General features: G+C 51.1%; 1 protein-coding gene across 7 annotated transcripts in view; it reads right to left on the bottom strand.

Moving 5' to 3' along the window:
- Positions 1 to 1,182: 1,182 nt before the first annotated feature.
- The window catches only part of Nwd1 (NACHT and WD repeat domain containing 1), a 78,967-nt gene continuing 59,077 nt past the window's right edge, over positions 1,183 to 21,072 (bottom strand). For 6 of the 7 annotated variants that reach the window (XM_013350728.2, XM_026785210.1, XM_026785211.1 and 3 more), the window contains 8 exons: positions 19,953 to 20,161; positions 17,116 to 17,388; positions 13,943 to 14,033; positions 9,312 to 9,466; positions 7,393 to 7,669; positions 4,690 to 5,240; positions 3,405 to 3,510; positions 1,183 to 2,114 (listed from right to left, as the gene is read on the bottom strand). In XM_013350728.2, coding sequence (XP_013206182.2) covers positions 1,816 to 2,114; positions 3,405 to 3,510; positions 4,690 to 5,240; positions 7,393 to 7,669; positions 9,312 to 9,466; positions 13,943 to 14,033; positions 17,116 to 17,388; positions 19,953 to 20,161 — 1,961 coding nt within the window. In that variant the 3' untranslated portion in view covers positions 1,183 to 1,815. The remainder of the gene's footprint in view (positions 2,115 to 3,404; positions 3,511 to 4,689; positions 5,241 to 7,392; positions 7,670 to 9,311; positions 9,467 to 13,942; positions 14,034 to 17,115; positions 17,389 to 19,952; positions 20,162 to 21,072) is intronic. The other variant, XM_026785209.1, reaches the window with a different exon arrangement.

Here is a 21,072-nt window from a genome sequence, read left to right as displayed (position 1 = left end):
TATTATTTTAAAAATCTAAAGTTATTGCTCAATGCACCTGAGTACATATTTTCAAGCTATAGCTTAAAATATACCAAATTTCTTCCTCCTCCTCCTCCTCTTCTTCTTCTTCTTCTTCTTCTTCTTCTTCTTCTTCTTCTTCTTCTTGTGTGTATGTGTAGGAGGTCCTTCTTTTTGTGTGCTGCTTTCATTGGTTAACAAATAAAGAAACTGCCTTGGCCTAGTTGATAGGGCAGAACTTCGGTAGGCGGGAAGACAAACTGAATGCTGGGAGGAAGAAAGTGAAGTAAAGGAGAGACACCATGGAGGCACCAGAATCAGACATGCCGAATCTTTCCTGGTAAGCTACTGCCACGTGGCAATACATAGATTAGTAGAAATGGGCTAAATCAAGGTGTAAGAGATAGCCAATAAGATGTTAGAGCTAATAGGCCAAGCAGTGATTTAATGAACACAGTTTCTGTGTGGTTATTTCAGGTGTAAGCTAGCTGGGCTGCAGGGACAAACAAGTGGGCCCTCACCCTGCAACAGGGTGTGATTACTATGGTGAAGTGTGGGTTCAGCAAGCAACTCTTGTGGAGTCGGGTCTCTTCTACCACCCTGTGGGTCCTAGAGATTGAATTCAGGGTTGAGTACTAAGTGCCATTATTTACCAAGTCAGCTCATTGACCCATAAGGTTTTTCTATTATTATTATTATTTTAATTTTCCTTTTATTTGCACTGGTGTTTTATCTGCATGTATTTGTGAGGGTGTGAGATCTTGGAGTTACAGACAGTTGTTAGCTGCCATGTGGATGCTGGGAATTGAACCCAGGTCCTCTGGAAGAGCAGTCAGTGCTCTTAACCACTGAGCCATCTCTCCAGCCCCTATTATTATTATTATTATTATTATTATTATTATTATTATTATTATTATTATTTTGGTTTTTCGAGACAGGGTTTCTCTGTGGCTTTGGAGCCTGTCCTGGAACTAGCTCTGTAGACCAGGCTGGCCTCGAACTCACAGAGATCCGCCTGCCTCTGCCTCCCGAGTGCTGGGATTAAAAGGCATGCGCCACCACCGCCCGGCTCTAGCCCCTATTATTTTTTTTTTTTGAGACAAGGTTTCTCTGTGTAGTTTTGGAGCCTGTTCTGGAACTCTCCATGTAGACCAGGCTGGCCTTGAACTCACAGATCCACCTGCCTCTGCATCCCAAGTGCTGGGAATAAAGGAGTATGTCACCATTGCCTGGCCGGAGTAGATTTTGTACAATCCATTTTACGTCACTGTCAGGGCAGGAGCTACACACAGGCTAACTGTGATCACGTGTGCCAGTCACAAGTTCAAATGGGCAAGCGTGTATGTGGTATGACAGCCCAGACCTCTGGCTTCACACAGGGAAAGGAAAGGCTGAGCCACAGGCTGGCTTTGCCATGTGGATTCTGGACCGCAGCTGGATGCCCACTGCCTTCCAAGACAGGACAGTGCCCACCACATCCCTGCAGTCTGTCACTCTGCCACACAGGGTTGCCCTCCAGTGGGTCACCTGTGGTTCCCACAGTGATTGCAGATCCTCCCAGAGCCAGTGATTGGCTCAACAATAAGAGTTGTGCCTACTGGAACCAACAGAGGCAGAACCAAGGCTTTGATCCAGGTTCTTGGAGCAGTGTGGGAGATGAGGGCTGCTAACCTGAGGGGAGCAGGTTTGAAAACCCAACAGAAAAAGAGGCGGGAAAATGGAAGATGCTTGAGGGAGACCTGGGGTCTGCACGACACCAGGAGAGCTGGGCAGTTTGTTCTACCAGATGAGCCGAGCCCTAGCCTCCCAAGGCCTTCACAGTATCAGGCAGACCTGGGAGCGCTTATTTGACTGCAATTCCTTTCCCTCTGCGGCCACTGACCCTGTGTCCTGAGAGGCCTCTGCGGCAGTCAGCTGCTCTTTCCTTTGCCTCTTGACTAACCACACTGCCCTCTTGAAGTTCTTGAGAGGCTCTTGCTGGGAGGCTCTGGCTGATGGGCACTGGAAATGTTCTCTGATGAGATAGCCATGGCTTGTGGGGGCCATGAAGCCACTGGAGGTGGGGATGATTCGACTGATGACAGCGTGGACAAACTGGACAGCCAGCAGGGTGCCTGTGGGGAAAGGGCTGCTTACGAGACAGCGGAGGCACAGAGGTCTGCAGACACAAGACATGAGTTTGATCCCAGCACACATGGAAAAGCTGAGTGTGGTGGTGCACGCTGGCAAGCCCAGCTGTGGAGGGGGAGTCGGAGCTCCCTGGGGCTCCCTGCACGCTGACAATCTCAGGGCTGTGGAGGGAAAGTCAGGGCTCCCTGGGGCTCCTTGTCTACCTGGTTTGACTTAACCATTGACTCCAAAGTCCATCCTCTCCAGCACAAGGTCACTGCCCAAGTACAGACTGCACATTCACTGGGCACTTTCCACCCTCATGGAGGCCTGGGGAAGAAGTCCGTGCTGTCCCCAAAGGGGTCTGCAGGACATGTGCAGAGGGCATTGTGGATCCAGAGCACAGGCCTAGCAGGAACATCATGGGTCCTGCAGACCTCCTAAGCTGAGGGACCAAGCTAGAGGCTGAAGCAGGCCCGCTAAGACCCAAGAGACTCTTTTCTTGCCAGGTCAGAGCTCAGCCCTAGGGCATGGCTCAGCAGGTGCCCAGCAGGTGCTCAGTAGGTGCTCAGCAAGTGTTTAGCAGGTGTGCGGTTAGTTTTCTGTCACCTTGCCACCAACTCAGGTCGTCTGGGAAGAAGGAACCACAACTGAAAAAAATGCCTGGATCTGACTGGTCTGTGTGGCATTTTCTTGATTAATGAGGGGTGGGGGAGGGCCCAACTCACTGTGGGCCGTGCCACTCCTGGACAGGTTAATCCTGGCTGTATAAGGAAGCAGGCTGAGCATCAGAGTGAGCTGGTAAACAGCACCCCTCCGTGGCCTCTGTTTCAGCTCCTGCCTGACTTCCCTGAGTGATGAACTACAGCCTTTAAGCCAAATGAACCCTTTCCTCCCCAAGCTGCTTTGGGTCAAGATATTACAGCAACAGAAAAGCAAAGGAGGACTGTAGGTGAAGGGTATGCCACACAAGCGTGATGACCTGAGTTCGAATCCCTGGCGCCTATGCAAAAGCCAGGTGTGCCAGCATGGATTTGTAAGCCTAGTGGGGTGGAGACAGTCTGCGGTGGGTCCCTGGGGCTTAGTGTCCAGTCTAGCTGAATAACATGGAGGACTAGGCCAACCTCAGCCTCCACCTGCCACTTATACGTGTACGCATGTCCAGGTGCACTCCTGTGCACATGTGTACACACACATACACACATACATAGAGAGGGAGGAAGGGAGAGGGAGAGAGATATATAAAATAAAAGAGGCTTCTTCATAGCTCAGCTCCATGCTAAAGCAGGACTCACCGTCCAGCACACTCCAGGCAATGATGGAGCGGTCCTTCATGCCCGCAAACACATACTTGTCGTCCTTCGAGAAGCAGGCACACCGCACCCCTCTGCAGTAGGAGCTCTGTGGAGACAGATCATATGACGGGCTTAGTGTGAGAAATGTCCCCTGCTCACATGGTATCTGTTGTTGTTGTTCACTTGTATTGAATTTGTTTGTGGGGGTGGGGGGCTGCATGTCACAGCGCCATATGCAGTCAAAGGATAACTTGCAGGAGTTGGTTCTCGACTTACACCATGTGGTTAGTGGGGACAGAACTCAGGTCATCGAGCTTGGCTACAAGCACCTTTTCCAGCTGAGCCCTCTCGCCTGCCTGGGATTATGTGTTTTAACCCTTGGTCCACAGCTGGTGTTGGGAAAGTTGAAGACCTTTCTCAGGTTTGTCTCCCTAGAGGACGCGGGTCACTGTGGTTCTGGTTTGTGGGCTTATAGCCCAGTGCACATCCTGTTCATTCTCAGCTTCCTGTTCCACCAAGATGTGGAGTCCCAGCTTCATACCCCTGCCACCATAGAGCCATCTGGTGCTATGCCTTCCCTCCAGCTTAGGTTGTGTCCCCTACAACAGGGAGCCCGGATGGCTCTTCCCCCTTCAGTTGCTTCTGGTCAGTGATCTGGTAACAAAATAACTAGTGTACCCCATGATGCCATTTCCAGCTGCGATCAGACCAGTCCTTCACCTGGCCAGTGTCCCAAACCCAGTTCCCCACAGGAGGCAGAGCAGAGCAAACCCCAGAGAGACGGACTTTCCAAGGAGCAAGGTCTGTCTTCACAGAGGCGAGAGCTTCAGGGTGCAATGCATGCGCAGGTGTGTGTGCAGGCCGCAGCTCTAGAGCTCCTGCAGCGCAGCATAGGTGCAATGCACCCGTGGGTGGCTGGGTACGCATCTGGGGGCTAGGAGACGCCTCGTTAGGAATGCCTTCCTCCTCATTCGAGTCAACTGTTGGGCAAGTATGAGGACCTGCAATGGAGCCCTAGTTCTCATGTTTGAAAAAAAGCAGGCATGGTGGCCCACACTTGCAATCCCAGCTTTGGGGAGTTGTGGATAGGAGCACCCTGCCCACTGCAGCCTAATGGGAAGGCCCCCCAAAACAAGGTGAGGAATGACACCCAGGTGGACCTCTATCCATCACACACAAAGATGTATGCTCACAGCTAGAAACAGTGTAAACACAAAATAAGAAAGGAGCACAGGAGGGAAGAGGAAAGGGCACAGCATAGATGTCAGTGGGCCGGGCCACCCACCTCATAGCTCATCTGGAACATCCCCCTGCAAGCTTGCAGGTCCCAGAGGCAGAGCAGTGCATCCTCCGCCCCGCTCATGGCCAGCTGCTCCCCGTGGCTGACCGCCACGCAGCTCACCCTGCTCCCGTGGGCCTCCAGCGGGAAGACTTTGGAGCTTGCACAGTTGTACAGGAAGAGGCCGCCGTCAGTCATGCCGTAGAGAACACGGTAGTCGGCCAGCACGGCCACACTTGCTATGGTCTCCGGCAGCTGGGTGTAAAAGGTGTAGGTGGGGCCCTCGATGGTGGGACATGGGTCCCCGGGGCTGATGTCCAGCACCAGGACGATGTTGTCATAGGCGATGGCCAGCCGGTCCTCACTCTTGCTCAGGGACATGCAGTTGACAGCCTTGCGGGCTTCGGGTGGGGGGATACACAGCACATCTTGCCTGGAATTCAGGGGGAACACAAGCACAATCCCCGAAACCAGGCCTGTGAAGAGGAGCTTGGCCTGCTCGGCCACCTCCAAACACCGGACCTCATTGGACATGTCCAGGGAATCCTGTTCCTCACCTGCTCAGGGAGAAGAGAGTCAGGGATGGATCGTCTGGTTTTCTTAAGCTTTTAAAAAATTACAATTATTTTATATGTGTGTCCTTCCCACCATATGGGTCCTGGGGCTCGAACTCACATTTTCAGGCTTACCTCATGGGCGTTTAGCTGGCCTTAGCTTTCTTTTTTCTGACCCTAAGTTTCAGTTTGGATAGTTTTCTGACTGAGCCTGGAGCCGCAAATGAACCCTGCACCTATAGTCATGCTCAGTAAGCCCTGAGGCAAAAATGGAAGCCAGAGCCTGACGCATGCTCAGTAGGGACTGGGAAGAAATGACATCTAAAGCTAGGGGGCGGGGCTGTGCGCGGCAGCGGGGAGGGCAGAACCTAGGTTTGCACGTGCTCCATGATACTACACTGTCTACCTGGCCCTGCTGGGCCCTGGGGAATAGCACTGGGGCAGCCTTCTCCAGCACCCGCCCCCGCCACGGCTAGACTGGCCTCTGGGTTAAATTCAGAGCGGTGTCATGAAGTTCTTTCTTCCATATTGAAACATTCCCTTCTGATAGGAGAGGGAGGTGCCCCAGGCTGTGAGCTGTCTGCAAAGGGTGCACAGAGCTCCACACCTGTAGCTTTCATGAGTGTCTGAGCGCTGTGTGGGAACTGGGATAACACAGCAGGCTCTCCCCCTGCACCCCTCCCCCAGCGCGCACCCGCACTCCTGTAACTCCAGCAGACTCCTGGTTCTCCCAGCACGGCTTTGTCAGAGGTGATTGCTGTATCTGGGGTGCACAGAGATTGACACATAGGGGAAGTCTAGCAACATGGGACCTCCCTAACCACCTAGGCTGATCTCCAGCTCTTCGGTTTCCTGACTCAGCCTTCCTGGTTTGGGATTACAGCCAGGTGTAGGACCAGCCTGACTGGAATCTAATCTAATTAAATGAAAATTGCATCACCTCATAGTCCTGCTTAACCCTCCCAGGGGTGTCCTACAACCCTCGGGACACAGTGCACCTGTCCCCACTCCCCTTCACACCCTGGTAATTATAGGCTGAATGTTTGAGCCCTCACACTATGCCAAATTCGGTGTCCATCTGGGGACTGGAGAGATGGTTCAGTGGTTAAGAGCACCTGCTCCTCTTGCAGGTACCTAGGTTCACTTCCCAGCACCCATGTGGCAGCTCAGAAGCTCCAGCTGCAGGGACTCTGATGCCCTCTTTTGACTTCATGGGCACCAGGCACACATGGTGCATATACATACTTGCAGATAAAACTCAAACCACTATATATATATATATGAACTTCCATCTTCATGATGGTTTTGGGAGGTGCAGGCTTGGGAGTTGATTAGATTTCTGGGGTGAACCCCTCAGAAGAGGGGTAGTGCCTGATTTAAAGAAAAACCAAAGACGAGAGCATTGCCTTGTTGGGTCAATCCTGCACAGACATAGCAAACGCATCTGTGAACCAGAAGTGCGCAGCCCTCGGCCCCTCCAGCACCTCTAGCCTTGTCATGCATGTCTGTGCATCTCTGTGTCCATGTTCATGTGTGCACATCAAGGTTGAGTGCCGTTTATTCACATGCTCTTCAACCTCTTTGCACATGTGTATGTGGCGTGTGCTTGTTCACATGAGCACGGCTGCAGGTGCATGCATGTCCACGTGCGTGTGGAGGCATGTGTAGGTGAAGGCGTGTGTGTAGGACAAGACTGAGGCCAGCAGTCTCCTTCAGTTGCTTTCCATCCATCCATTCACTGAGGCAGGATTGAACCTAGAGCCAGCTTGCTCTGGGGACCTGCCTTCCAGCTGCTGGAATTAGAACCCAGTACTCATATGGGGGGATCCAAACTTAGGTCTGAATGCTTGCACGGCAAGTGCTTCGCCTACTGAGTCACCCTCCAGTCCCCTTTGTTTACTTTATGAGCCAGAGTTTGTGGTTTTATCTTGAACTCCTGTCCTTTTAGCTTTTACTACCAACCATGGCCAGCACACATGGTTTCTGTGGTGTTGGGGGACAGAGCCTGGGGCTTCCCGTATGCCAGAAAAACTCTGCACAACTAAGCTACAAGCACTCTACCAACAGAGACAAATCCTGGCCTCATCTTGGACTTCCGCCTCCAGGAGAGTAAGTCTAGAACTCACCACGCAGATGCTAGTCATCTCTCACAAACCTTCTGCCAAATCCCAAATCGTGACTTTGTTTTTGTCCCCGACCTTGGGGAAGTAGACGTAGCTGCCATGATGGGACACGGCAGCGAGGCCCGTGCGGTCCAGAAACGGAGCAGGAGACCTTGGCTTCTGAGTGGACCTGAGATCCCAGACTTTCACAGACGAAGACTTTGAGGAAGCAGACGCTACCAGAATCCCGCCCCGGACCAGCAGGCTCGCAGGGGCTCCCACGCCCTCGAGGACGTCCAGCAGGGTCCCCTGTTCTGACAGACTCCACATCTGAGGATGAGAACAGAAGATGTCTGCCCAGGGACATGCTTCAGCTGTGCACCTGCCTCTGCTGAACATGGAGGCTTTGGCTCCAATGTCGTCACCCATCCTGGCTGCTGAAGACTTTCCAGGGCCCCAGCATTCTCACAGTATGCCCCGGGGACCCCAGGAGACACCATGCGGGCCTCTCTGGTCTGCAGCAGTGAACTATCTTCGGAGTAATCCTACAGCATGGCCTGTCCTCCTGGGTAAGCGGCAGAATTCTGTAAGAGCTGAATGAGTGAGATGGTAGGATACATGATATGTGCACACATGCAGACGTGTGTGTGCGCGTGCACATGTGTGTGTGTCGTGTGTGGTGTTTCAGGAAACCACCATGTGATCTGAGGAGATGGATCAACTGTTATGAATACCCAGTGCCCTTGCAGAAGACCCTGGTTCAATTCCCAGCACCTACATGGCAGCTCATAGCCATCTGTAACTTCAGCTCCAGAGGATCCAAACTCTACTGTCTCCGAGGGCACCAGGCATGCACTTAGTACAAGATGCTCATACACATAAAATAACAAGAACAGTGATAAAATATGGCATCATGTGAACACATCCTGGTGAATTCATGGCTGTGTGTTCTTGAATTGTCCCCCTTTTTCTATTTGAGACAGGGTCTCACATTACCCAGACCAGCCATGAACTTGCCATGTAGCTGAGACAGGCTGGGCTTCATCTCCTAACTCGAGTGTGGTTTCCTAAGGGCTCAAGGGTGGGAGGCTCGGTCTTGGGGGTGGTGGGGTGGCATGAGAGGTGATGGGACTTAAGAGGCGGAGCCTAGTGGGAGGCGATGCAGTCCTTGGACGTAACTAAGTAGCTGGCTGTGGTTGTGCACATCTGTAAATCCAAGAAGGCAGAAGGTGGGAGAGCAAAACTCCAGGATCATCCTTGGCTCCATATCTAGTTCAAGGCTAGCCTGAGCTAGAGACCCTGTCTCTAAAATGAGGGGAGGGGGAAGCAGTTGTTACAGAACTCAAATGGGACTGTTATGCAGGCAGGTCTGGCCTCCCATCCCTAAGTGTGATCGCCCCTCACACAGGTTCACACTGTTTGCACAGATGTGCTATGGACAAGGAAGGCTCATTAGAACTGGTGACATTCTCTGCAGTTAGTCAACTTCTGAATACTATGAGCTAGGCAGATCTTTTTTATATACAGTTCCCAGCCCCAGGTATTTTCTTACAGTAACAGAAAATGTATCCCTGACATTGGCATATATGTATACTGCCTATAATAAATAAATATGTGTTTCTACATAAATAAATTCTATTGGGTCCTCAAGAACCCGTAAGACTGTAGAGAGGTCATAAGACCAAGATGTTGGGAAACTCAAAGTCCCTACCTTGCCAGTCTCGTCTGTGCTGGCTGCTGAGAATTTTTCTCTTCTGTGGCCCTGAAGAACACTATCTTGAATGCTCAGGTCAGACAGGGAATGCTGCCTGCTTTGGGGAACATTCCAAGTCTGAGCACAAAATACCAGCACCCCACACCATCCCACTAAACACTCCTGTCTAGGTCTGAGCTCATCTGTTTTCTGTGTATATGAACTTAGCAGGCATTGGGGATCCGATGCCCTGGGTCAGGGTCCTGGGTCCGCCCTCACCTGGATGAGCGCATCCCGGGAGCCTGTGACGATCATGTTGTTCTCAGGACCCACAACTGCTGTCTCTACCACGTCCTCATGTTCCAGATCCGTGGCCATGAACCGGTGGAAGCCCTGAGAGTCGGCTAAGAAAATCCGCACACATCTTCCGAAGCCTGTGTAGCAGAGCCCAGTCAGACCCCTGAGCCTGGCGGAGCTGTTACCCAACCCATGGAGCCTTCTCCGAGCACCTACGGTGTCCCAGGGGAAGGCTGTCCCTAGGCCAGAGGGGGCATGGCCCCACCCTGAACAGCAGATGTGTGTTGGAGGTGACAGTCGTGGGGCTGTCGAGAAACTCGTGAAGTTCTCTATTGTCAGGACACACTGAGTTTCCTCAGATCCCAGACCATGGGAGGCATTTGTCCCTGGAGCCACCACATCATTTACTTTCCCTGCATCAAAAAGGTTGTTCTGTTCTATTCTATTCTTTATTGTATGTGTGTGTGCACGTGTGTACGATGACACACATGATTCGCTATGGTGCACACATGAGGAAAGGAGGCCAGAGGACACCTCGAGGAAGTCGGATCTCTCTTACCATGTGAGTTCCAGGGACCAAACTCAGGTCAGCAGGTCTGGCAGCGACCACCTTTACCCACTGGACTCTCACGGACCGCACTTTCCCCGTCCTCAGTGTGTGTGCGTGTGTGTGTGTGCCCGTGCATCCTCGTCTATGCGCTTTCAGAGGACAAAGAAGGCCACTGGGCTCTTCTCTATCACTGCCCACTATCTCGCTGTGCCTGGAACTTGGCCAGAAGCCAGCAAGTCCGACTGGCCTCCTGCCTCCACTCCCCACAGCACTGGAGTTGCACACGTGCACTATACCCCAGTGTTTCCATGCTAGGGACATGAACACTCCTGTTCATGCTTGCACAGCAGATGTTCTGACCCAACAAACCATCTCCTCAGCCCTCGTTCCCCCATGTATGCATAAGGACACCAACGGTGTGGGCTCCAAGGCTGTCCTGGGCCAGCAGAGTCAGCACACGCAAACCATTGAGGATAGTTGCTACAACTGCAAACACACACATGCACACACGCACACACACGCATGCACGTACGTGCACAGCAGTGACACCATGTGAAGGCTTCACTGTGGGATTCCCCAATGCGTGCCTCAGGCTCATCCTCCCTGAACTCCCAGACCAAGCTGAGCCAGCTGGAAACCTGAGGTTGATTTTTAAGGCATGGTGTCTTGTAGCTCAGGCTGGCTTCAACTCACTACGTAGCTAAGGATGACTGAACTCCCAATCTTCCTGCCTCTACCTTCCAAGTGCTGGGATGACAAGAAGGTATCACTGTGCCTAGTTTGTGTGGTGCTGGGAATGGAAGCCAGGACCTCAGGCTTGCTAGACAAGCACTCTACCCGCTGAGCCACGAGCTCCCTGAGCTATGAGTACTATATCAACTGAGTCCAAACTTCTAGCCGTGGAACCGCAGTCTTAGCTCCAAGTCTGTCTCTTGTCTCTCCACACCCTCTGAGGAGTTCTTTGTTGCTAGGGTCCTTGAATGCTGCCCCCCAGGAGAAAATGTTCCAGGATTCTAACTGATGAAGCACACCACGATGTTCTCTCCACTTGTGGTCTAATCTTGGACACTAAATAAACGACTCTTTGGGGCCAGGGCGATGGCTCAGCAGTTAAAGGTGCTTGCCACCAAACCTAGTAACCCGGGTTCCATCCCGGGACTCACATGGTAGAGGAAGGGAACGGACTCCCTGAAGTTGTGCTCTGAACTCACAAGCACCAATCCACACACACACACGTCAACCAGTCAGCACCATAGGGCCTGAGCCCCGTGCCCACACTCTGTGGCCCTGGCCTGGTTCTGGGGACAAGGCCTCTCAACCCATGGAGCTTCCTTCCTGATAACCATGTTCTTTCTTTATCTCTGTGTTTTTCAAAGTAACAAAGTGAGTTCCTGGGGGAGTTTTGGACAGGCATCTTAGGAGGGGCTGGAGACCAAGGTCAGCCTCTTGGGCTGTCAACAATGCCAGTGTGTCCAGCTCCTGGCAAATTTACTATCAGGGCTTGGGGGTACACCACACACTGTGCCTCATGTCACAAGTCTCCTGGCACCACTGGGGGACACTGCCCATGCTCTTTCCTTTGCAGATTTTGGGTGTATATGTATGTGGGACCCCCCGCACACACGTGTGCATGTGTCGTTACTTGCACCTATTCCAAGGTCAGAGGTTGCTGTCAATGTTGTCATCAATTGCCTTTGAGGGAGCTTGGCATCTTAGCTAGGACACTGAACTCCCAGCATCTGCCTGCGGTTACAGATGGCTGTCTCCGTGCCCAGCTGGTGTGTGTGCTGGGAATCCAAATTCAATGCCTTGTACTTGTCCATCGAGCACTTTACCCACAGAACCACTTATGGGCCCCACCTCACGTTTTGAGACAAGGTCTCTCTCAGGCCTAGGGCCCACGGTTGGCTAGGCGGACTGACCGGGAGGCCCCGGGATCATCCTGCTAGAGTCACAGGAGTGGACAGATGAGGGACAGCTGCTGCTTTCTCCAAACTCTTGGGAACAGCACCCCACAATTCTGCTCATAAAACAGTAACTCTTGAAAAACTGCAGATGTGACCCAAGTCAGGGTCAGACAGTTCCAACTGCAGTGGCTGGTTCCTTCAGGCTGAGAATGGAGAAGCCAGTCAGAGCCGCCCCCCCCCCTGGCTTCTGGACACACCGTCTCCCAAACCAGCTAGGCACGCTCTGAGTGTTCCCATGCCAGGGCCTGGATCAGTCAGGCTCATGGGTCACCTCCTTCCTTGTCAAGATGGGTCCATGTCACAGTCAGGCAGGCCTGATGGCTCTCAGAGGGCCGCTCGGAACACACGGCTGTTCCTCTCCTTTCTCTGTGCCAGTGTGTTTTGCGGTGCACGTGTCTGTGTACCCCGTGAGCATGCCTGTGAGAGCTGAGCCCGTAGAGGGCAGGGAGGCTTTGGGGCCCTTGGAACTGAAGTTACACAAGGGTGGGCACTGCCTGTCCCTGGATGTGCTGGGAACCAGACCTGGGGCCTCTGGAGGAGAGGCTCGTGTCTTAACTGGTATTCTGAAAACTTGGTACAATAACAGAGAAATCACTCATTCATAATATTTATATTGATTTTATGTTAAATATTTGGGCATATTAAGTAAAATAATCTGTGTGATTAATATGGGTTGATTTAAAACAAATTGAATATCTACTCTAATTTATTAACTATTATGGTTAATATTAATTTAAATAATCACAATTAATTAAAAGCTTTTTACTGGGACTAGAGCATGGTTTAATACTTAGTGGAACTTGCTGCTCTTGCAGAGGACTTAGGTCCAGTTCCCACCACCCAGATGGTGGCTCACAACTATGTCAGTCCATCTCCAGGGGTTCTGTTGCATATTGCCTCGTTAGGTACCCACACCTATCACACATACAACTAAAGATAATAAAAACATTTAAAATCTCAAGAGGTGATTACAGGTGTGTATGATGTGTGGTGGTTAAGGTTTGTGTGATGTAGAGGGGTACGTGTGTAAGGTATATGGTGGGACACGTGCTTCTATGTTACAGGTGTGTGGTGGGCACAGTACAGGTCTGTGTGTTGTATGTAGGTGGAGGCATGCATGGTGGATGCAGCATACGATGAGTGTCGGAACCCTTAGAACCCCCTCACTCATGGGAACATGAGCAGAGCTAATGAGCTTCTTGCTGAGTGGAATGATCAGACATTGAGACAGACGGGGCTCACTCTCACTCACATGGGGAAGCTAAAAGTCTTGACTTCAAAGAAGACAGAACACTACACAATGATTCAGTGGGAAAAGGCTCCTACTGATTGGCCCAATGACCTAAGTTCAAATGCCAGGACCGGAAGGAGAGAGCCCACTGGTACATGTCCTCCTTTGCCCTCCACATCTACATACACACGCACACTCACATACACAACACACACACTACACAAAAGCACACACATGCACTCACACACATGCATACACATATACCCACATGCGTATACATGCACACACGTACATGTATGTGCACGCATGTACATATACACATGTACACATAAACACATATTCACATGTGTATACATGCGCACATGTACATGCATGTGCACGCATGCACATACACACATGTACACATGCATACACACATACCCACATGTGTATGCACGCGCACAGTACATGCATGTGCACGCATGTACAAATACACATGCACACATGCATACACACATACCCACATGCGTATACAGCACACATGTACATGTATGTGCACGCATGTACATACACACATGTACACATGCATACACATACCCACATGCGTATACACGCGCACACGTACATGTATGTGCACGCATTTACATGCACACATGCACACATACATGCATACATGCGTGAGGACACACACATATATACACAAAATGTAACAATATTTTATAAAACGAAGAAGTAGAGAGATAATGGTGGGCACAGTTGGGAAGGAAGAAGGGTGTGGGGAGACAGGGGAGAAGTACCAATGCCTCATTCTACCTGGGAGCCAGGCACCCAGCCTCCAGCCAAATTTTACTTCCCTTCTCTACACTCAACGGGAGACAAAAGCTACCTGCTGCAAGAACGGAATCATCTTCAGACACCACCAGGAATCCCACAGCTTCTGGAAGCTTCTCCAGCAACCTGTCTTCTCCTGAGGAAACCTGCACAGTGGAACACGAGAGTCAAGCTTCTGAACCGGGGTGTGAGTCCCCCCACCCCAAGCTGGCTCTGTCACACTGAAGAGTTCCTTAGCCCCCCAGTGCCTCAGTTTCCCTATTGGACAAGAGGTAACCTCGGGCTACACGCTCCAGGATGAAGGGCTAGAGTGTGTAGAAACCGTTTCCCAGTGCGTGACCTTAGCACAGTAACCGCCGTGATGATGTGGTTGCTGCTGCGCAGGCGTGGGGAACCTACTGGACTTTTTTGGCCCTGAAGGAACCATGGAACTCAATGAGATAGAAATGTGTTTGGAATAAAAGAGGCAGAGTGACCCATGCCTGTCATCCCAGCCTGGAGGAGAAGGAGGCAGGACTGCACAGAGTTCAAGCCAGCCTGGACTGTACAAGGCCAACTCAAAACCAGCTGACTGATGTGATGTGGCCTGTACCTGCTGTTAAGACTCAGATCTCCCAGCCGTGAGGAAACTTTTTTTTTCTATCATCCTGCTCAGTCCCTGGACAGGGCCTCAATGTGTAGCTCTGGCTATCCTGAAATTCTCTCTGTAGACCTTGAATTCACAGAGATCTGCCTACCTCTGCTTCCCTAGTGCTGGGATTAAAGGTGTGCACCGCTATGTACTTTCTTTTCTTTCTTTCTTTTTTTTTTTTTTTTTGGATTTTTGAGGCAGGGCTTCTCTGTAGCTTTGAAGCCTGTCCTGGAACTAGCTCTTGTAGACAAGGCTGGCTCGAACTCACAGAGATCCACCTGCCTCTGCCTCCCGAGTGCTGGAATTAAAGGCGTGCACCACCACTGCCCAGTCTCGTTCTTTCTTTTTAAAAATTATTTCCGCCGGGCGATGGTGGCGCACGTCTTTAATCCCAGCACTCAGGAGGCTGAGGCAGGCGGATCTCTGTGAGTTCGAGACCAGCCTGGTCTACAGAGCTAGTTCCAGGGCAGGCTCCAAAGCCACAGAGAAACCCTGTCTCGAAAAACCAAAAAAAAAAAAAAACACAATAAAAATTATTTCCATTTATCTTGAGACATGGTCTCACTGTGTAGTCCTGGCTGTGGAACTCACTATGTAGACCAGGCTGGCCTCAACTCACAGAGATCTCCAGTTGTTAGGACAGCAGACATCGCTGCTACATTAGCTCCTTGTATAACCTCTGTTGTCCTCCCATCCATGCCCACTCTTTAGACGCAACTACGTGCCTGTGTGTGTTCACCTCCCCACACCGAGAATGCTGGCCTGGGCTCTAACAGAGGGAAGCAGGATTTATCTTGGCTTCCAGTTCCAGGTCACACCCCCTCATAGAGAGGAAGGCCTGGCCGCCCTGGATAGTGTCTGAGCTTTCCTAGGGATCAGGAAGCAGGAGGCGCCAGCCAGAACTGGAAGAAGCTGACTCTTTCCAGCCCACTCCCAGTGACAGACTTGTAGCTAGCTGTGCCCCATGTGCAAAAGGTCCCACTAACTTGCAATGCGGCACCAACAGCTGGGGACCAAGTTTTTAAACACATGAGCCCATGCAGGACAGATGGACATCTGCTGTAGCCTGGAGCAGGGACTTCCCCCAGCTCTGTGGGGACAGCTCTGCTGAGGGACAGCTCTGCTGAGGGACAGATGTGCTGAGGGACAGATGTGCTGAGGGACAGCTCTGTGGGGACGGCTCGCAGGGCCTTCAATGTTAGAATTAGGGTTTTGCTGTTGGTGTTGTTCTGCTTTTTAAGAGTTTTGCTTATATCCAGGAATGGTGGTGCACACCTTTAATCCAAGCACTGGGGAAGAAAAGACAGGCTAATCTCTGTGAGTTTGAGGCCAGCCTGGTCTACAAAGTGAGTTCCAGGACAACCAGGGCTACACAGAAAAATCAGTCTTGAAAAACCAGGCACAGATTCATGCAGAGGCCAGAAGAGGGCGCCGGAGCCACTGGTTCTGGGTTTAGAGGTGGTGATCTAGCCAGTGTAGATCTAGGAATTGAACTGGGCCTCTGCAAAAGCAGCCAGTGCTCTTAACCGTACAGCCAGGTCTCCAATCCTCGTGACAACTTTAACAGCATGTTGACACCGTGAAGAACCCAGGGAGGAGCATCAGTAAGGGACTATCAGGATTGGGAAGCCTGAGGCAGCTGAGGCAGCTGTCTTCATCATGTTACCGGCTGTGTGAAGACTCAACCTTATTAGGGGCTGGGCCCTGGCCTGGGTGAAGAGAGGGAGCCTAGAACTGGCACCCAGGCCTCTGTGCTCCCTGATCAGACTGTGGATGGAGCCACCATCTTGACTCGTACTGTAACCTGGAACCGAGAGCTGATTAAGCCTATTTCTCCCCAAGTTGCTCTTATCAGAGTTTCAGCACAGCAACAGGAATGGGAACCCAACAGCCAAAAAAAAGTAAAAGGCACCATTGTTCCTCCCAAGTTCTAGGACATCTGTGTACTACCTGGGGTGTGCACAGAGGTCAGAGGTCAACCTCAGTGTCTCTCCTCTACCACTCCACCTTATTTTTTAAATTATTTATTTTATTTCATATGTACGGTGCATGTCTACATGTGTCTACATGCACCACATGCATACTCACAGAGGTCGAAGGGGGCGTCAGACACCCTGGAACTGGAGTTACAGACAGATATTGGCCAACATGTGTGTGCTAGGAATTGAACCTGGGTTCTCTGCAAGAGCAGTCAGTGCTCTTTTTCTAAAAATAATTTATTTTTCTTTCAAGTACATTTGTATTTTGCCTGTACATATATCTGTGTAAAGGTGTTGGATCCTCTGAAACTGGATTTACAAACAGGTATGAGCTGCCATGTGGGTGCTGGGAACTGAACCCGGGTCCTCTGGAAGAGCAGCTGGTGCTCTTAACTCCTGAGCCATCTCTCCAGCCCCTCCACTTTATTCCTTGAGGTGGGATCTTTTGTTGAACCTGGAACTCACAGATTCCACCAGATTGCCTGACCCAGGCGCTATGGATTCTCCTGACTCTGCCTCCCCAGGGCAGGAACACACATTTAGGGCCCACATTTGGCTTTTTGTGGTTGCTGAACATCTGAGTTCAGGTTCTCATGCTTGAGTGGGAAAATCGCTTACCAGGACGATGGAGCCGCTGCTGAAGCCAGTGACCAGCTTTGCCTGTGTCTGGATAGAGACGGCACAGGTGGGTGTCTCCTCTTTGATGCTGGAAAGCTGGTGTTTCTCCTGCAGCTTTCCCGTGGTTGAGTCCCACAGACTGACTTGACCGCCCTTGGACACAGAGAGCAGCACACCCCGAGCGGCCAGCACTGCCACACAGGCCCAGGGGTCAGACGCATATCCTGGGATACAGAAAACCAGCTTTGCGGTTTCCAGATTCCACACGCTGATCTAGTGGAGCCGTGAAAAGCAAGAGAAACATCAGCATCAGTGGGAGACATGGGCTGGGACCCAGACTCACATAAAGCGGGTATGGTGTGTGTTATCCCAACACATGGGGAGTGGAGGCAGGAGGATCAGTGTCACCTTAACTACATGAGGAGCTCAAGGTCAGTCTGAGCAGCGAGAGGCAATCTCTAAAAACAAAACAAAAACAAGCAAACAAAAAGAATAAATTTTAAAAAATTAGAAGGAAGATTCCCAAGCAAGATAAGAATAATGGGTTAATGTAAGTTATAAGAGCTAATGGGCCAATCAGTTTTATCATTAATATGGACTCTCTGTGATTTTCTTTGGGGTCTTACCAGCTGTGGGAACTGGGCAGGACAGAAACCCCAACGAGCAGGCCCTCATGTTACAGGACAAGGTGTCAGTTCCAGCTGACAGGAGTCAAGACTGTTCTCATCTGCTGTAAGTGTGCCCTTGTTGTAAAATATTGGTCACGGGGCCTATGAGATGGTTTACCAAGTGGAGGGGCTTGTAGTTAAGTCTGATGACCGGAGTTCAAGCCCTGGGACCCACAGGGTAGAGGAGAGAACCAACTCCCCTGGTTTTTCCTCTGACCTCCACATGGGCCACACACGGCACACATACGGTAAATAAATGTGAAGATATTGATGTCAAGCCAGGCGGTGGTGGCGCACGCCTTTAATCCCAGCACTTGGGAGGCAGAGGCAGGAGGATCTCTGGGAGTTCGAGGCCAGCCTGGTCTACAAGAGCTAGTTCCGGGACAGGCACCAAAGCTACAGAGAAACCCTGTCTCAAAAAACAAAACAAAACAACAACAACAAAAAAGATATTGATGTCAGCTGGGCCATGGTGGCGCACGCCTTTAATCCCAGCACTTGGGGGGTAGATCTCTGTGAGTTCAAGGTCAGCCTGGTCTACAGAGTGAGTTCCAGCTACAGAGTGAGTTCCAGGAGCCAGAGCTACACAGAGAAATCCTTTCTCAAAAAAAAACCAAAAAATAAAATAAAGAAAAAAAATGTTGTTGTTAAAGCCAGGTTTCACATTTTGGAAGCCGAGGCAGGAGAGCTGCCACAAGTTTGAGGCTGTACAGCAAGATCCTGTCTCAAAAAACAAATGAAAAGATGCTGAGGTCTGGAAGACAGTCAGCAGGCACAGAGCTTGCTGGCCAAGCCTGGGACTGGATTTCAGGCCCAAACACCTATGGAAAGGCCAGGCAGGTGCAGCTGCTGCTGTCACCTAGCCCTTGGAAGGCAGAATCAGAGGACCACAGAGAAAGCTGGCTATGCAGACAAATCAATACACTCCACATTCAACAGGAACCTCTCGGAGTGAACGAGGCGGACCCTGGAACTGGAACTCACTGATTAGGCTGTCCCTGAGATTCCAGGACCCACTTGTCAGGTCTGCCAGTCTGCCCCTCGGTCCTGACTTATGGACACATTCAGATGGCACGTGGTGCTGAGAATCTGCTCAGAGCTCACCAGGCTCGTACTAGTATCATCCTCTGAGCCATCTCCTCAGCCTGTCTTTGTGGGAGGCTCTCGCAGCCCAGGCTGGCCTTGAACTTGTTACACACCCAGTGGTGGCCTTGGTCTCAAGCCCTGGAGGCCCGCACAGTCAGTCCGTGACTGTGTATCTCCGTATCTCCATTACCTCCCTGTCAGATGGCAGGGCTATGAATGCCAGGACGGACACACTGGGAGACATGGGTTCTAGATGTGTCTGGAACTATGTGAGATTATAAAGTAGGACTCAGTGGGTAAGAGCACAGGCTGCTTGTCCAGAAGCTCTGAGTCCGGTTCCCAGCACCCAAAGGACAGTTCACAACTGTCTGGAACTCCAGTCCCAGGGGGTCCGACACCCTCTTCTGGCCTCCGTGACTGCGCATGCATACTGCACAGACACACATGCAGGCCAAAGAGCCCTAGACATAAAATAAAAAACCAAAGTACTCAGACACAAATATCACATGTCAGCATAAACCAGCATCAAAGAAGAAAGCAAAAGGAAAATTCTGGAGTCCAGAGAAATGGCTCAGTGGGTAGAGCACTTGCGGCGTAAGGAAGAGGACCCGAGCTTGAATCTGTGAAGCCTACACACAGCAGGCACAGTGTGTGTGTGTGTGTGTGTGTGTGTGTGTGTGTGTGTGTGTGTGTGTGTGTAGTCCCATTGATGACCGAATTCCCGTCATCAGACTTGGTGGCAAGCCTGTGGCAGCGTCCTGCCAGGCTGCTCACCTCGTTCATCTGCTGTCGCAGCACAGGTTACTGGCGTGCCACCCACTTGGCTGTACTTGAGTGCTGGGTTCCAACTCGGGTCCCCATGCTTCTATGGTGCTTTACCCAGGACCTACGCTCTTACAGACGCCGAACAAGATGGCCCAGAGCATTCAGCAATTCTCCTACCTCTGCTTCCCAAGTTCTGGGTTTCTAGCTGTGTACCGCCACTACTGCTCGCTCTCTCTCTCTCTCTCTCTCTCTCTCTCTCTCTCTCTCTCTCTCTCTCTCTGTCTCTCCCCCCCAACCCCCCCCACCTCAGTTTGTTACCTTTGCACTAGATGTCAAGTATACAACTTTGTTCATCTCATCCACATGGAGCTCCCAGCTCTGAGGCTCTATGGAAGTTGGTGAGCCTCTGTCCAAAATGGTGAGTTTCTCCTGGCCAGAGAGCAGGCTCCACAGGCGCAGGGTGTGGTCCTTTGATGCAGAGATGGCGAAAGTCCCTAGGGCAAACACTCGAATGCACCACACCTCAGCTGCAATGGGCACAGTGGGGGAGAGCATGTTAGGGGGACAGTTTGTCCTGGTTTCTACCTCAGGCTAAAAAATCTAAACAACTGCTGGGGCTGGTGGTGGCGCACACCTTTGATCCCAGCCCTCCAGAGGCAGAGGCAGGAGGATCTCTGTGAGTTCAAGGCCAGCCTGGTCTACAGAGTGAGTTCCAGGACAGAAACAAAACAACAAAAATCCATCATCTTTGTGTGTGCACATGATGTTTGGGAGAGGATGGCAAACATGCCTCTACCATGCAGTGCATGTGGAGGTCAGAGAACTTTCTAGAGTCTTTCTCTTCAGCCACCTTTACATTGGTTCTGGAGATCAAACTCAGGTCACCAGATTTTTGATGTAATTGCCTTTACCAAGTGAACTATCTTGCCAGCCTGAGCAGCATTTATACCATATTTTAGCATCGTTTAAAAACAGATTTATTATTATTATTATTATTGGTGGTGGTGGTGAGTTTTCAAAACAGGGTTTCTCTGTGCAACCCTGGTTGTCCAGGAACTCACTCTATAGACCAGGCTGGCCTTGAATTCACAGAGGTCCTATTACCTCTGTTTCCGGATAGCTAGGACTACAGGCACGCACCACCACTACATTTGACAACGTGACCCATTCCTCTCCTAATGCACACCGTCGACAACGTGACCACTCTCCTGACGCACACAGCACACTGTTGACAACGTGACCACTCTCCTGACACACACCATACACTGTTGACAATGTGACCCACTCTCCTGACACACACCGTACACTGTTGACAACGTGACCACTCTCCTGACGCACACAGCACACTGTTGACAACGTGACCCGCTCTCCTGACGCACACAGCACACTGTTGACAACGTGACCAGTCTCCTGACACACACCGTACACTGTTGACAAC

The sequence above is a fragment of the Microtus ochrogaster genome, linkage group LG1 (assembly GCF_000317375.1).
Source record: "Microtus ochrogaster isolate Prairie Vole_2 linkage group LG1, MicOch1.0, whole genome shotgun sequence".
In the NCBI taxonomy this organism is placed as follows: Eukaryota; Metazoa; Chordata; class Mammalia; order Rodentia; family Cricetidae; genus Microtus; species Microtus ochrogaster.
Note: the sequence above shows the minus strand (reverse complement) of the source record. Positions and strands in the feature narration are given on the sequence as shown.